Source organism: Dermacentor albipictus, chromosome 1 (genome assembly GCF_038994185.2).
Source record: "Dermacentor albipictus isolate Rhodes 1998 colony chromosome 1, USDA_Dalb.pri_finalv2, whole genome shotgun sequence".
Taxonomy (NCBI): domain Eukaryota; kingdom Metazoa; phylum Arthropoda; class Arachnida; order Ixodida; family Ixodidae; genus Dermacentor; species Dermacentor albipictus.
In genome coordinates, this window is record NC_091821.1 from 437,913,288 (window position 1) to 437,929,187 (window position 15,900).

At 42.2% G+C, this 15,900-nt stretch overlaps 1 protein-coding gene across 3 annotated transcripts in view; it reads left to right on the forward strand.

Moving 5' to 3' along the window:
- LOC135905132 (F-box/LRR-repeat protein 4-like) overlaps window positions 1-15,900 on the forward strand; it is a 45,541-nt gene that overhangs the window by 19,173 nt on the left and 10,468 nt on the right. For all 3 annotated transcript variants that reach the window (XM_065436147.2, XM_065436149.2, XM_065436150.2), the window contains 3 exons: window positions 8,611-8,720; window positions 12,022-12,157; window positions 15,214-15,306. In XM_065436147.2, the coding sequence (XP_065292219.1) occupies window positions 8,611-8,720; window positions 12,022-12,157; window positions 15,214-15,306 (339 nt within the window). The remainder of the gene's footprint in view (window positions 1-8,610; window positions 8,721-12,021; window positions 12,158-15,213; window positions 15,307-15,900) is intronic.

A 15,900-nucleotide genomic window follows, 5' to 3' on the forward strand; every position in this document is an offset into this window, starting at 1 on the left:
GAGCTCCCGACGGTTAAGCGGAGCAGTTGAGTTTTCGGTTAGCGATACTTGCAGCTGGTGCACGGAATGACCATTAAGCGTGAACGACAAGTTGTAGGCCTTGCTGGTGAGCGTTATTGCTAATGAAAGTAAACCGAAGTCTGCTCGTCACGTAGCATGCGTCCACAAAAACGTAAACGTCGACTACTCGTCGCCGAAGGTGTTCTTGCAGCGCACCTACCTTTACGAGCTGGTGTTGCAGGTGTCATTCGTAACGAATTCATTTGAGCCTCCTGAACTCTAAACTGCGTGCGGGCTGTTATGCGGGGCAAAGCGCAAAATATTTCCGTTCATATGGCGAGGAAAATAAGGTGCTTAATTATTCTTGTATTTTGTAACAAAATTTTGATCGTTCTCAGTAGTTTTTTTTTTTACTGTTTTCTTTTCTAAGGGAGCGCCAACAATCCGATGGCCACGCACAAGCGAAACAGGCCTGGTACCAGGTAGCTGCAGTTGGTGGGGCTAATTTCTTGGAATGCAGGTGCGGTTGTTGTCTTGTACCAAAGGGGTCCTGATGATGCAGCTTTAAGTAGGGATGGTAATTTTACGTGCCCTGTCATGGTTTGTGCAACTGTACAACACCTGCATCTGTCATGCTCGCCCTGTTATACGGGCTTTGACTGCACATGTAGTTGAACATTATAACTACTGTAGTACCTCATTTTCCAGTGAGTGCAGGTTTAGCATCATGTGCTGCTTGTTCGAGTGCTGTAGGCTTTTGTTCTGAATGTTGTACTCTTAAGTGGTTGCACGATACAATTGGCCTGGTGTATTTTCTATTTCATTTTGAGAGGACTTTATGTCTTCGCAAAAGTGATGGCATGGGAAAGAACTACAGCCCTTCTTACTATAACATCTATTTTGTTTTCAGTGTGCAGGTGGTGAAGGGCAGGCGTCTGCTAACCAGGCAGTGAAACGACCTCGCCAGTTGGTTGCCAAGCGCGGCCAACCCAGTAGAGACCATTACAAACAAGACCAAACTGAAAGTGCAGATGACAGTGTTCTGCGTGCTTTAGTAATATATGGCACCAACACAGTGCTGTAAATTCCTTCACAGGTTACGTTCCAAAAAGCTCACAGGTGTTCTAGCATATAGCGCGCGGTTTGTACAAACGTAATAGCGTACGTACCCGATGTATTCGCTTCTGCAGTCTGCACAGCACTCAGTGTGTCCATTGTGGACTTGCACGAGGTCTTGAAGTTTGATTGAATCCAGACAGCGAAAATGACAGGTTAGAAAAAACGCAAAACACGCCTTCCGCCCAGCTAAAAAGCCCAAGTTTCGCTTTCGCGCCGGGTCGCATCTCCCGGCGTGGCAGCCCAGGCCTGCTACTTCGCGGCGCTTGGGATAGATGGCGCGACCGGCGCTCATCAATATGGCGGCGCCCTTTGAATTCACGGTGTTCTGGTGTATAGCAGGAGTGCATAATACAATACATGAAAGAAATACAATAGGCAACAAAGAAAGTTTAGGCGCAGTGTTGAGGGAGTACAGACAAATGACAGGGCTTGAAATGACAGGGCTTGCAAAATATATATATATATATATATATATATATATATATATATATATGTAGCGTTCCTAACTAGAACGGCAACAGAAATGACATCATCTAAGTGAGACGGGTGTCGTCCGCCATTTTATTCCAACTTCTTCCTTCGTCTTCTTTCATGCGTCCAGCGCAGACCGCTTCACTCTTCCGGATTTCTTTTAATTACACCTCCTGGGGTAATACTTGAATACGTTTCCAATAGCGGCGCACTCCGTTTGGCCCGAGGCTCCGGCGTACCAGACATTCTTCAATATTCCATGCTGGCATGCAGTCTTAATAACTTGAAATGGTCCGCAATATTTTGAATTTGAGGGCACAGCTCCTTTCCTTACAAGGACATAGTCTCCAGGCTGTATGTCCGGTATCTGGCTACTGTGCCTTTTATCAAAGTTTCGCTTCATGCGGCGCTTGTAGATCTCCTGTTCTTTGACAGTTTTCCTTACTTCCGCAAGTTCGAGGTTCTCTAGGAGACCTAGCTCACGATCTGCAGGAAGTATGGGCGCTGTACCTGAAGTTACAAAATGAGGGCTGCAGCCTAAACTCGTGGTGTATGATCTGTTGTGATGCTTCACAGCGGCCTCGAGACAGCACTTCCAGCCACCGGCAAAGTCTGGATACATCTTCAGATACTGTTTGATGTCTCGTATGGCACGTTCCGCTAGGCCGTTTGCTGCCGGGTGGTATGGAGAAGAATACTTTATCATGATGCCGTGCTCCTGGGCCCACTTTGATAATTTGGCACTCCGAAAAGCCGGCCCGTTGTCGCAGACGAGCGTCTTTGTGTGTTTAAAACACTCAGCTTTGAGGAGGTCTATTACGCTGTTTGCGTCTTCTTTGCCAGCTTTAGCCGCAATCGTCCGTGTGCACTCATCTATGGAGAGCAAGAAAGCTTGCGTTCGCTTGACTCCTTCCCCCTTCTTTTTGAGCTCCGCGAAGTCCAAATGAATTACTTCGAACGGGATGCTTGAATATTCAGGGTTTGTCATAACGTCTGTCGATTGCTTGAATTTAACTTTGTTCACCTGGCAGAGGTGGCATGTGCGGATGTAATGGCTGATGTCGTTTTTCATGCCCGGCCATGTGAATCTCATGAGCAATTTCTTATAAGTGCGCCAGAAGCCATCATGTCCACCCGATTCAGGGGTGTCGTGGTATAGATGAAGAATCCTTGGAATCATAGTTGGTGGTACGTGATACCTTCCATTGATAAACTGGAGCTCTTCTGTACCTTCCCATAGCTTAATATGATTGATTGTATCTGGATTATTGCTTGATTCCTGTACAAGTAATCTTGATAGTGCGTCAGCGTCAGTGAGGAGTGGGCCAGGACGGTGCGAAATTACGAAATCAAATTGTTGCAGATAGTTCACCCATCTAGCAATGCGGCCTCTTGGCTGGGCCATGCTCAGAAGTTGAGTCAATGCTTGATGGTCCGTGAAAAGTATGAATTTGGCACCTTCCAGGTAAGTACGAAAGTACTGCACAGCTTTTAAGACGGCCAGAGCTTCCTTTTCTGTGGTACAGTAATTGATTTTGGCGGGTTTCAGGGTATAGCTGTAGTACCCCACGACGTAGTGTTTGGTTTGATCAGCTTGTTTGGATGGCTTCTGGTATAGAACTGCACCGGTAGCATAATGTGATGCGTCCGTGTTCAGCACGAAAGGCAAGGAAAAATCCGGTATTCGCAAGATGGGGTCCGACGATATTAGTTTTACAAGCTCACAATAGACAGCTTCGCACTTCTCGTCCCAATGAAAAGGCACGTCTTTCTGAGTTAAACGTGTGAGGCACCTTGTTCTCAGTGCGTAGTCTTTGATAAACGCCCGGAAGTGTCCTGCAAGGCCAAGAAAAACGCGCAGGGAGTGCACATCATAAGGCTTTACCAGCTTGGAGATTCTCTGTACCGATTCTTGCTTGGTGCTTTTAGTCTGTCCATCAAACACCCTGCCAAGAAATACTACGGTATCTTGAAAGAACGCACTTTTCTTGAAGTTGACTTTGAGTTGGGCAAGACTGAGGGCATGAAGAACTTTTGAAAGATGACTATGGTGTTCGTCCTTTGTCTTTGAGTAGATGATGATGTCGTCGATGTACACATTGCAAAATGTGCCCAGGTAAGGTTTCAGAATGTCCGTCATAATCTTCTGAAACCACACAGGGGAGTTTTTCCAACCAAATGGTAGGCGGTTGTACTCAAACAAGTCAAATGGGGTTATGAACGCGGTGTACTTCTTCGTTTCTTCACTTAGTGGAATCTGCCAAAAGCCCTTGCAGAGATCTATTCGTGAAAACCAATGGCAACCACCGGTTTCGTCAATGATGTCGTCGATTCTCGGCATTGGATAAGGTATCAATTCAGTTTGACGATTGAGAGCCCGGTAGTCTGTGCAGAGGCGGAATGTCCCGTCTTCTTTAGGTGCAATAGTGATAGGAGAAGCAAATGGGGATACAGAAGGCCGGATGATACCTGCGTCTAACATTTCTTGCAACTCCTTTTTCAGCCACACCTTTTTATCTCTGGACATATTATAGGGGGTTCTACGAACCACTGTTTTATCTGCGAGCTCGAAAGGAACGACATGGGATTTCATTGCTGGAGGGTAGCTTCCTATGCATATAAGCTCTGGGTACTTAGTCTTGATGTCTTCGTGGTGAAAAATTAGCCTTGATACACTAGGTTCTTCACCAGGGTCTTCTGTTCTTATCGTGTCTTCGGCCATTACCTTGTCATCCCAATAGAGGTTCATCTTAAGTTTTTTCATGTCTGGACGGGACAAAAGAAAATCGTAGGTGACATTGGGAATGGCCAATACGTCACTGGTAATAGCATTTCCTTGAAATTCAATAGCCAGGGTTACCCATTCGCTATGCATGGTCACTGACCCATCGTAGGCTTGGACACGCAATGTTCTACCAGCGTGCAGACGACTGGCATCCACTCGAGTCTTGTTGATAATAGATACCGAAGCTCCACTGTCAACGAGAGCCTTCACTTCAATGCCATCTACCTTAATGGGGGCGTACAATAAGCTTGACGACACCAAATATACTGTCTCACTGAAGCTCTTTTTCTGGGGCTTGTGATGCACGGTAGACAGATTATGTGGAAGTAGGTTGCCGTGAACTGCGGTAATTGGTTCTTCACCATCCTCACAGTCATGATTTACGCTTCCCAGAGATTTGTTTATGAAGCTGTGTTCACATTCAGTTGACGGCAACGACTCTAGATTGGAATCAAGTTGCACTGTTCTACCATCTGGCTGTCTTCTCGATGTAATTCTTGGCACTGAGGTCTGTAGAAAGTTCAGAAGGTCATCAAACGTTCTTGGACCTTTGAGCTGGACATGACAACGGATCTCGATACACAACCCTTGCGTTATCAAAGCTACAACAGCAGAAGACGACAGCTTCGGCTCTGCAGAATACAACAGGCGACGCTTCTCAAGACAGTACTCAAGCAGAGAGCCACCTGTATAACTTAACCGCAGTGCCGCATCCCATCTTTCTACTGCGTTGCCTTCGAAAGCCCCTAAAAAGTTGCTTTTCCACAGTTCCCAACATGTTGTTCCATAATCCATGAGTTGCACGTCATACCATTTTCTGGCTATACCGCCCAAATAGCGGCGCATATGCAAAATCTTTGTGTCGTCGGAGTGCCACAGATTCTTGTCACAGGCGTACTCGAAAAAACACAGCCAGTAGTGTGCATTTTGCGATTTTCCTTCAAAAACATCTGGTTCGACAATACTTCGTGCTGACTGCTCTCGACTAAGCGCTTGGACGAAAGTTCTCATTATTTCGATCTGTTGTATAATGTTCCTTTGCAGTTCCATAACACTCAAGTCTAGGCTCACCTTCCCGGCAGGCGTTTCCTCTTTGAGGGTGCCACGTCGTATGGGTTCCAGAACGAGTTCGCTCAGTGTCTGCAGTTGTAGATTCACTGTCACCGATCCTGTTTGCACGAGGGCTTGGCGGCTGATTGCAGCTTGTTGCAGTACCACGTTGATCAGCGCGGTAGAACTAACTTCAAGAGGAAGGTCCGTCGCTGGCTCACCGTGCACTTGGTATCGGGTGAACACAACAGACTCTGATGACGCCTGGTCGACGAAAAACGTCACCCGCATCGCTGGTCTTCGAAAACTGTCGGCTGCGCCAAAATGTAGCGTTCCTAACTAGAACGGCAACAGAAATGAAATCATCTAAGTGAGACGGGTGTCGTCTGCCATTTTATTCCAACTTCTTCCTTCTCACTTCTCCCCTAGCACCTTCCTTCGTCTTCTTCCATGCGTCCAGCGCAGACCGCTTCAATATATATATATATATATTTGTTGTGTTGTTGTGGAACTTCATAAAAATGAAGTTAAAAATTACTATGAAACATGTAGTTTAGTCACACAGAAAATCAGCTTTAATTACAAAAGTGTTATTTTGGCTTGCTTGAACATGCTGTCAAGCAGGGTTCTTTCTTAATTGAGAATGTTTCCAGATTGTTGCAAACATGTGATGCACTGTTGCCATTAGGTAAGCATGTAAAATAATGTATTTTTTTATTGAGCTTTTGTAATCAAAGCAGCATGTCATCGTTGTAAACTACGCAAAACGTTGTGCTGTCACTATGATCACGATGATGATTATACAGCCACTGCTCTTTGATACGGGCAATCGCATAAGTGGATAGGGTGAATGGTCCCCTGCTGCATTGTTGTTGCTAGCGGATCTTTAAACCTCTCTTATTTTCATTTCAGTAAAACAACATAGTTGTTCGCTAATTTGTGCTGTCCTCTTCCATTCTCTCTACATCATACCTTAAATAGTTCTTTCCGCTAGAGGGGGAGGGGGAATATTTGAAGTTTTGAATTTGAATAGAATATTACTCACTCTATGAAGTGTGTCACCTTCTGTCTCGCCGATTCATATTCGAAAATGAACTGGTATTTAGTATTTATAGATATAGAAAGTAACCAAATGTTTCTCAACAAACGATTGTTAAGGATGGGTTGCTGTTCTTCATCTGCCAAATAAAGTATTGCAAATTATCAGAAGTGAAACAAGGACAAATGTTTTTGAAACAATGCAGGAACAAAATGGGCAATGCAAGCTGTGTATTTGGTTTCATGCTGGAAGCCTAAATGAAAACCTGTGATTCTTGCTTGTAGTCTGTAATTTAATGTTTCTTGCCATCTAGTCAGTTTTATCTCTCGTGCTACAATCACAATGTTTTTCTTGAAACGGGCCCTTATAGGTGCATTTCTTGTTCTTTTTTACAAGTTCTTGTCTTTCTTTAACAACCACTTATGTAGCATTCTTGGAAAGCTAGTCATACAGGAGCCATTCATTCATGAAAAGCTTGTTTACAAGTAGGCTCTAAAGATGTGTTGAGAGGTTATTTGAGAGGTATTTATGCAGTTCATTTATTGACAGTTAGCTACCTTGCGTTTAAAGCTGATGCTAATTGTCAGTTTAGTAGGCTGTCTTCTATTCAGTAGTCGGTACAAGTGTGATACCTAATAATACTGAAATAAAGATTCCTGCTATAGATATGTGAGTCTGAATCTGAATATTCAATATTCGATACTTACTGTTCATATTAAATTCGTATTTGAAAACTCTGATATTTGCCCACCTTTATTTTCCACCAATCACTGCAATGCCACCAGCTTGCTTTCAGGTTCTCTTATTAATCTCTTAGTTGCAGTCCGCATAAAGAGAGGTGAAATTAAGTTTTTTTTTAAGTTTCTGACTGTAAATATCAAGACCCATGTGCTAATACATAACCTGCCTTTATAACACAGTAGACAACTTAGGGAGGGCAATGATGGACAGAAAGCTCTCGTGTTCAGTATAGTTAATAAATGCTTATTTCGTTAAAGTACATATTTATATGCACTGCTTTTCACAATGGTGCATCATGGTTGGTTACTTCACCTTCAACCGCATCTTGCCTTTTGGCTGCTAATGAAAGGCGTTCACTGTCTACGCACCCAGTGAACTCAACTTGCCCAAATATTTGGTGCTTTGTTTCAGTGGTTAGGAATTGTAAACTATGATGTGCTAATTCTTATGTTGTGACACATGCACATCTGCCAACTCTCCAGAATTTTTCATATTGTTGACTAAGTTGGGCCTGTTCAACGATTTTGCTAATGTTGTATCAAGGTTTACAAAATATCACTTTTTTTTTCCAGAAATCTTTTAAAGTTATTAAAAGATGTGGTGGAGCACGATTGTGAAAATGCATGCAAAAAATAAATTGTAATGGTGCTTGTGCTGCCCTCTAATACCAGCGCAAAATGTCATATACCAGAATGGTACTTGCTTTGAGCACGTTGATTCAGTTTAGTTGCTGAAGCGATCAAAATAGGCAGCAGCAAAGGCACTGAAAAAAACTCAGTGTGATCTAAAAACAATGTTGTTAGCCTCTGCTATTCCAAGTTTACTACTGCTTGTTTACTGCGTCTAAAAATAAATAATCGTCAATAAAGTGTGTACAGGTCCCATAGAGTGAGTGCTGCAGCCAGTGTTAAAACAAACAGTGCCTGCTATCTCCTTTCAATGACAAATGGAAGGAATGCATCAAACAAAAACAGTTGCTATCTTGACCTACAGTGATCTTTTAGGAAAACCTCCTCTTTTCTTGAGTTCTTGGCAGGGAGGTTTTTATATTTAAAGTGAAATTTAAAGACTTAAAAATATTTTCTGCATTCACCTGTGTGGCACATTCACGGTTTCATCTGAAAATGCATCATTAAACATAAATGTAATGTTTTTCTGCTGGTACCTTCACTGAGATAAAATTTGCTTCAGTTAAAAGAAAAGGCAAAGTTTCAGTGAGTGTCGAAGTGTCAATTCCAGTCAGTATGTCTGTAAAAAAAAATAGTGCCGGTAGTCACTCTTTTCCTTTGTAACACCCAGTGTGCAATTCCTTCCTATGGTAGGTTGGAAACAGTCATGCAGTGATTTTGAATATGTGCTTGTGGTCGACATTGTCTTTCTTCTTTGTTGACTCCTCCCTGTTTAGTTTCATGGAACTGAGGGGAGAGCTTCTACAGTGCCTCTGCCTGTCGTCCTGCCCGTTCGTTGACAACGAGTGTCTCAAGGTCATTGCAGATTACTGCCCCAACCTGACAGGTATGCTCCAAACCAGCCTAAAGTCCTAGGCTAACTGCCTCACTGTATGGATCTTTCCGTTGGGCAGAGCGTCCCATCTCGTGCTGTTGCGCGTGAGCACAAAGTGCCGATGCTGTCACATCTACAGCACTTTTTAGTGGAAGGTTCACAGCAGCCTAGAGGGCACTATGCCGACACCCAGAGTGCTCTTGTTGCAAAGGTCTGTAAACTCTGAGCGGCTTCTGCACACACAGAGGGCCATGGTTAACAGCAGCAGCTATTCCCACGTTGGGCTTTTGAAGCAACTTGTTTTCAAAGCTTTCTTGTTATGACTTGTCACTACGATTACCTCGTTGCTGTAGTAACTTCTACAAGTCGTTCAAGTTCAAGTCCAGGCAATGAAGCAGCTTTGAGTGTTAACAGTGGCACCAAGGTACTGCTGGCGTTAATTGATTATGTCTGCAGTATGATTAGTGTTCCCCTCCAATTCACTCTAGTTTATACGCTGTAAAGGCCAATTGAATCACATAAAGGCAGATGGTGGTGGTGAAAAACTTTTATTGCTCTCAGACGAGAAGCACACGGAGGCACGCACATGGGCCGGTCCTTAAGGGCCCGACCCTTAAAATACTGGGTGGAATCCCTAGTACGGGACCCCAGTGGCGTCGGCCGCTGCCCGGGCGTGCTCGACCAAGGCCCTTTGGGCCTGCAGGTCATAGCAGCTGAGCAGGGTCGCCTCCCAGAAGGCAGATGGAGTTTGCCACCACGAGCAACGGCTGGCTGGCCTTCACTTTTCTGCAGTAGACTGTACATCATAGAGCAAATATAACATAAAAAAAAAGTGGTACCAAATGTTGCTTTGCTTCCAATTTGTTGGATGTGATCAGCACACATTACATTGCCAGTACTACTGCTGGAAGAAAAGTTGCCGCCACTTATTTATACCCACATTTTCTTCAGTTTCAAGGCACCTTCTAATTATCATTTGGCCCCCAAACTCAATAATGAAGCAATTTAATTCAACTGAAGTACACCTTTCAGCTATTGATTTATTTTCAGTTCTACGAGCAGTCCTAATGCATAGAGCAAGCAGACAGTTGCAAATACTGTTGCGAGGTTGTAGGTGACAAAATTTTTGAGGCATCGGCACCTGTCATTAATCACCAGCATACGGGGCAGGGATAATGTCCAACTGTTCAACTGGCAGCAGCTTATCTGGAGTGGCATGTCATTCTGTGAGTGTTAAGCCGATAGCCAGCACAAGAGTTTCATGCCCAACCCTTCCAGTGGGTTCAGAGTCTTACTGTCACATTGTAGTGATGCCAGAGAATAGACCTGCCACAAGTGCTAGTTAAAAATTTAATTTTATTGGGTGAACTTGGGTCCAGCAAAACAAGCCATGCACAAAGCATGACAACAGCAACATGCACAGTCGTCGATCACCGAAAAGTTTGATTTGTGGGTCAAGTGAGCCAGCTATGAATTTATGTGCGACTCGTCATACATTCCAGCGCAATGGTTAATGCGCACAATCAAGAATGTTGTAGAATGTTTGCCACCATTCATGTCACACACACAATCTGATTAGATAAGACAGGTTTGTTACGGAATTGGTGACAACATTCAGGAAGGCTCCGATACATGTAGACTCGTCTTACATGGTGTAAGAACTTTGTAACAGTGGTTAGACAGGAAAAAACAGTCACCAAAAAGAGATAAACAATGTATGCATGTCAATACGAACTGCACAAAAAGACAGTACAATACGAGGTGGACAGCGCAGGTGCCGATTACCAACCTGCATTAGCAGATTTAAAATGTTGAAAGTACTAACACACTCACTGGTCAAAATCATGTTGTCCTGTATTCTTAAATTGTTTGTATTATGTTCTGCTGTCCCAGTTTCACCCATCGATGCCCATTGGCTTAGAAAACTCATCTGACAACAGCTTCCCGATGTGCAAAGTGTCATGTACCACAGATGGCACACAATTATGTTGCACATGACCTCTATACATGTGGCATCATGTGAGCGCGGACTTGTGCATAACAAATTAGGTTTAATTTTAATTACTTGTAGTCAATTAAATCTTTGGTAGTCTTACAATTTAACGATTACTTTGTTTACTCGGTAATGCTCACTGTAATTCAATTACTTATTTCAGTAACCAACTATATGTAACCAGTTACTTTAGCGACTAGACAAGCTGTAACAGGCAATACAGTTTTGAGAAACTGAATTTGACAGGAACTACACAGGACACCTGAGATCATGCCGCACAGCAACCTTGCGGATGGGCATGTATGGACAAGCAAACCCGGAAGCTCAGTATTTGTTTCCTCATCTTAGCACTCCATGAAGTTTTGGTCAACGAGTTGAACCTGTGCTGGTATATGTCTCAGTGGCAACAGCCACATAGAATGATAATGCTGGGAAATCGCTTACGGATGATTTTTTTCAGCTTTTCATTTGCCCAAATGGGAGTGTCTGCATGTCCCAACAACAATTAAGCATTGTGCTTCATAGGGGACACAGATGCTGAGTAACGGTAATCTTATGCACGAGATGTCCATACATTACCCCCTAGCGCCACATTGGGCGAGTTTTCAGCGTTGCTACTGATGTCTTCACAACGAAAATGAGGAATGATGACCCACGTAATTTTTGAAAAGTAGTTGTTAGTGCAGGTAAGCAATGTGTGAAGGGCCGCGGAGGACACAGATTATTGTGCTGAAGTGCTACAGGTGAGGAAAAGACGCTTAACTAAACTAATTGGCTACTTGTGGAAAGGAACGGATTTAAAATAGCTTCTGCTTTCCAAAATTATTTTCTTTTAACTGTTCCATTGTTCAGATGTATTCACAGTCCCCTCCGAGTCTGATAAATTACCAGCAACAATAATTATTTTACTGGTGTGTAGGTTGCATCCGATATTTTGCGTGGTTGTAAGCGTCACAAGTTGTGTTTGATAAGAGAAATTAAATCAGACTTAGCTATGTCTGTAGCTGCTGTAAATAGCCATGGTTACCTAAAGATGTTTAGCACAACGTCTTTAATGCTTTTCTCTGTGCAATGGCCATGCTACTTTGTTTTCAGAAAAAGTTGTGATGAGAAAAGTATATGTTCAGTTCAGTCACTGCTATGAAATAATGCAGACATGTAATCTACATGTTACCCATGAACTTCTAGTGTTATGCATGGACTTTATAGACATGCAGCAGCCACTGCGCATTTTCATGGATTCTTTCTTTCTTTCTTTCTTTTTCTCTCTCTCTCTCTCTCTCTCTCTCTCTCTCTCTCTCTCTCTCTCTCTCTCTCCAGAACTGGAACTAAAGGGTTGTTGCAACCCCCTGCTAAATAGGCTTGGATTCCTTCAAATATCTCACTTGTCAAAGCTGGTCTGGCTTGACCTGTGTCGGACTGAAATTGAGATGTTCTCGCTCATCTCAATCATCAGGTAAGCCTTGGAATCAACTATTCATGCTGTGTCTTCCTGGGGGGCTTGTCGTGCTTGCTTCACAGGGAGGAATTGATATGATCAAGTCTTCAGCTGCACCTGCAAACATTTGCGATGGTGTTAAAAATTAATTTGATCTCGATGTTGGGAGTCTGTCAAACTCTTGGCATATCTAGCAGCTGGACTGGATGTGTACAGAACGTGCAAACAGCAGTATGTCACATGGACTGAGGTGCTTTTAAAGTGAACTTACCTTGTTGAAATTACTACTGAGAAGCATTTGATATTGTTCATTCTGAAGTTAACATACAGCCTTTAGAGGCATATTTAAATTAGAGAATTTGCCGGTTCCAGAATTTCAGTGCAAGGATTAAGTAAATAATGACTTGTGGTTAAGTGTTTCTTTAGCCTCCGTATGAGATATCAAAATAAGCAGTGCTACTAATATTTTTGTACACTCTGCTGCTACAGCTTGCACGTGCAGCTGTAGTCAGTTATATGAATCTCATCATGAGGGTAAGATATTTGTCTGAAAATGAGTTGTTTTATTTTCAGTTTCCTCAAATGACCCTGAAAGTCCTTTCACTCTGGGAAACATTCACTGATGTGGCAGCACTGACACCTTTGCTTAACTAGCTGTATTTGACAGATATCACAGTGACATAATCACAGTGTCTTCTTGAATTCCAGTGATTCTTCACGCAACCGCACAGTGTACCAACCATTTGATGCAAATTTTATGTCATATGCTGGCATGCTCTCTATGGTGTTGAACCTAAAACCCAAATGTTCACATGGGCCTGACAATATTCCTAATATGTTTCTCCGTAGATATGCTGTAATCTTATCAAAGTTCCTTGTTATAATATTCCAAGCTTCATTATTGTCGTCTAAATTACCGAGTGATTGGAGGACAGCCCGAATTGCACCAATTCATAACAAGGGAGACCGTCTACTTGTTGAAAATTACCGCCCTATTTCTTTAACGTTATCATGCTGAAAACTCATCGAACATCATAGCAAAAAGCATAACCAAATATCTAGAAAAGCATTCCATTTTAACTAAATTTCAGCACAGGTTCAGAAGAGGGTATTCGACTGTCACACATTTGGTCACTGTAGTTAATTCATTTGCATCAACCCTTAACAAAAACGGACATACAAACATAATTTTCCTTGACTTCCGTAAGGCATTCGATACGGTCCCGCATGATAAATTAATTCTAAAACTTGAAAATACCAGAATCCCTCAGATGTTTATCTCTTCGGTTTCTGCTTATTTATCTAACCGGAAACAATTCGTTGAGATAAATGGCGGAAAATCGGGCAGCCTTCCAGTCACATTGGGTGTTCCCAGGGCACTGTCCTTGGTCCTCTTCTTTTTGTTGTATATATTAATCATATTGTTGACATGGTTGAAGATGGTGTACAAACTTGAGTATTTGCTGATGATTGTGTACTCTTTAAACATATTGTTTCTATCCATGACCAAACTAGTTTATGTTGCAGTTTAAATAATATCCTTACGTGGTGCAGCTTCTGGGGAATGACACTAAATAAAGATAAACGTGTACTACTGCGATTAACACATAAGAAATCACCCCTTATTTATACCTATAAGTTAGATTCACCACCTCTTCATGAATAATCATTCATCATGAATCATTAATCATGAATCAAGATTCATCACCTCTTCACTAGTTATAAATACTTAGGAGTGACCGTTAACAATACACTATCATGGAACGATCACATAACTAACACTTGCACTTCAGCCTTCAGAAAACTATGCTTTTTGAGACACAAACTTAAGAAAGCCCTTTCTAAACATTAGAATGTTATGCTACCTCTCCCTAATTAGACCTAAGCTTGAATATGCATGCATAGTTTGGGATCCGTACACAAAAACTAATATTGATAGTCTTGAGAGAATTCAGAGAAAGGCGGTCAGATTTATATTCAACAAATTTTCAAGATTTGATTTCCTCACCGAACTTATGAAAGTTAACAACATTCAACCACTTGAACTTAGAAGAAAAAAATAGAGACTTGAATTCCTCAAACTACTTCACACTAATGATTTATCCCTTCACCCATCTGAATATTTATCGCGGTTATCAACCAAAACTACATGCCACTGCAGACATGATGCATTACCCCTGACTTTGCGAAAACAAACACATATAATTTTTCTTTTTTTCCTCGAACTGTAACTGAATGGAATTGTATAATTGAATCAACATCACAATCTTATCATTTTATGGTTTTTGTTTGTTTTGTCAATCTTATTTTCATTGTATGTACCATATCTCACCCTCCCTGCTTTGACCACGTGTCTGCAGTATTTAATAAAAGAATATAAACAAAATGAATAAATGTAGACAGGCACTCAATATATACCCAGGTGGTCAAAATTAATCTCAAAGCCGCCACAACAGCATTTATTACGTCCAAGTGCAGCCTTAGGATGATAAATGAAGTTAATTATAATTATTAGCCACCTTGCATACATTGTAGAGTGACACTGAGAAAAAAAATGAGTAAAAACTGAATTTTAGAATCATATGCCAAAACCATGATCTCATTATGAGGCGCGCTATAACGGGAAGCTCCAAAATAATTTTTACCACCTGGGGTTCTTAACGTGCACCTTAATTTAGTACACAAGCATTCTTGCATTTTGACCCCATTGGGATGCAGCCACCGTGGCTGGGACAGAAACCTAAAACCTCGAGTTCAGCATCGCAATGCGATAGCCACAATGCTACCACAGCAGGTAACACTGAGAGGAATCCCTTCAAGTATCTCTACAGGCTACAGCCAGATGTCTACTCTGATGATGTCAGAATATTAACGTGCTTATGATCATCATTTTGCATGATTACATTGCTTCCACAAAAAAACATAGGCTGCAATTTCATCTGGATGGTGTACACCTTTGCTGTTCGTCGATGTAATCTTTTGAAACAATCTTTGACTTGAGTGAAGCCCTTGATGATTGTGTGAATCCTGAGTGGACAACTGACATGTCAGATGAAAACATGTTTGCATTGCAGGAGTTGCAGCAAGCTCGAGCACCTGTCCCTAGGCAGCTGTCCCGTTGTGAACAACTATGATGACATTGCCCTAGAGATCGGCATGTACCTAGGGTCAGTGGCTGTAGATCTGCATTTTTATCTATTTATTTAGCATCTTGAGACTCGCAGTGCAGTTACATACAGCAATGTCAGAAAATGCGGCTAAAGAAAATAGTTTGACCGATTGGGCCGCAACATGCTTAGTTTTACACTGGACAAATACAGCACACAAGGCGTAGCACAATGCAAGGTACAATACAACCACAGAAGTATACAAGTACAAATATATTCACAAATACAAATGCTTTCAAATGTTGCGCTGGTATCAATAAATATCAGTGAAAAAAGTGTCCTATGAATAATGGCATCACATGTGGATAGATCAGTGATATGCATATCAAAGGCAGTCAGGCAAGTGAATAATTATTAATTTTGGAGGCAGAAATGCGTAGCTGATGGAGTATTGAAAGGCTCATTGCTTAATAAAGGAGATATTTAGAAGGCTAGAGGCTGACCGTCATAATTTTCCTTTCACTGAAAGGCAGATTGATGCTAGGGGACAATTGTTCTAAGGGCGCAAGTTAAGCATGGTGAAGAGCAAACTTAGGAGCCTCACTAATGTAAGCATAAGTTCATATATTCTGCACATAAGCACAATGCCCCTGT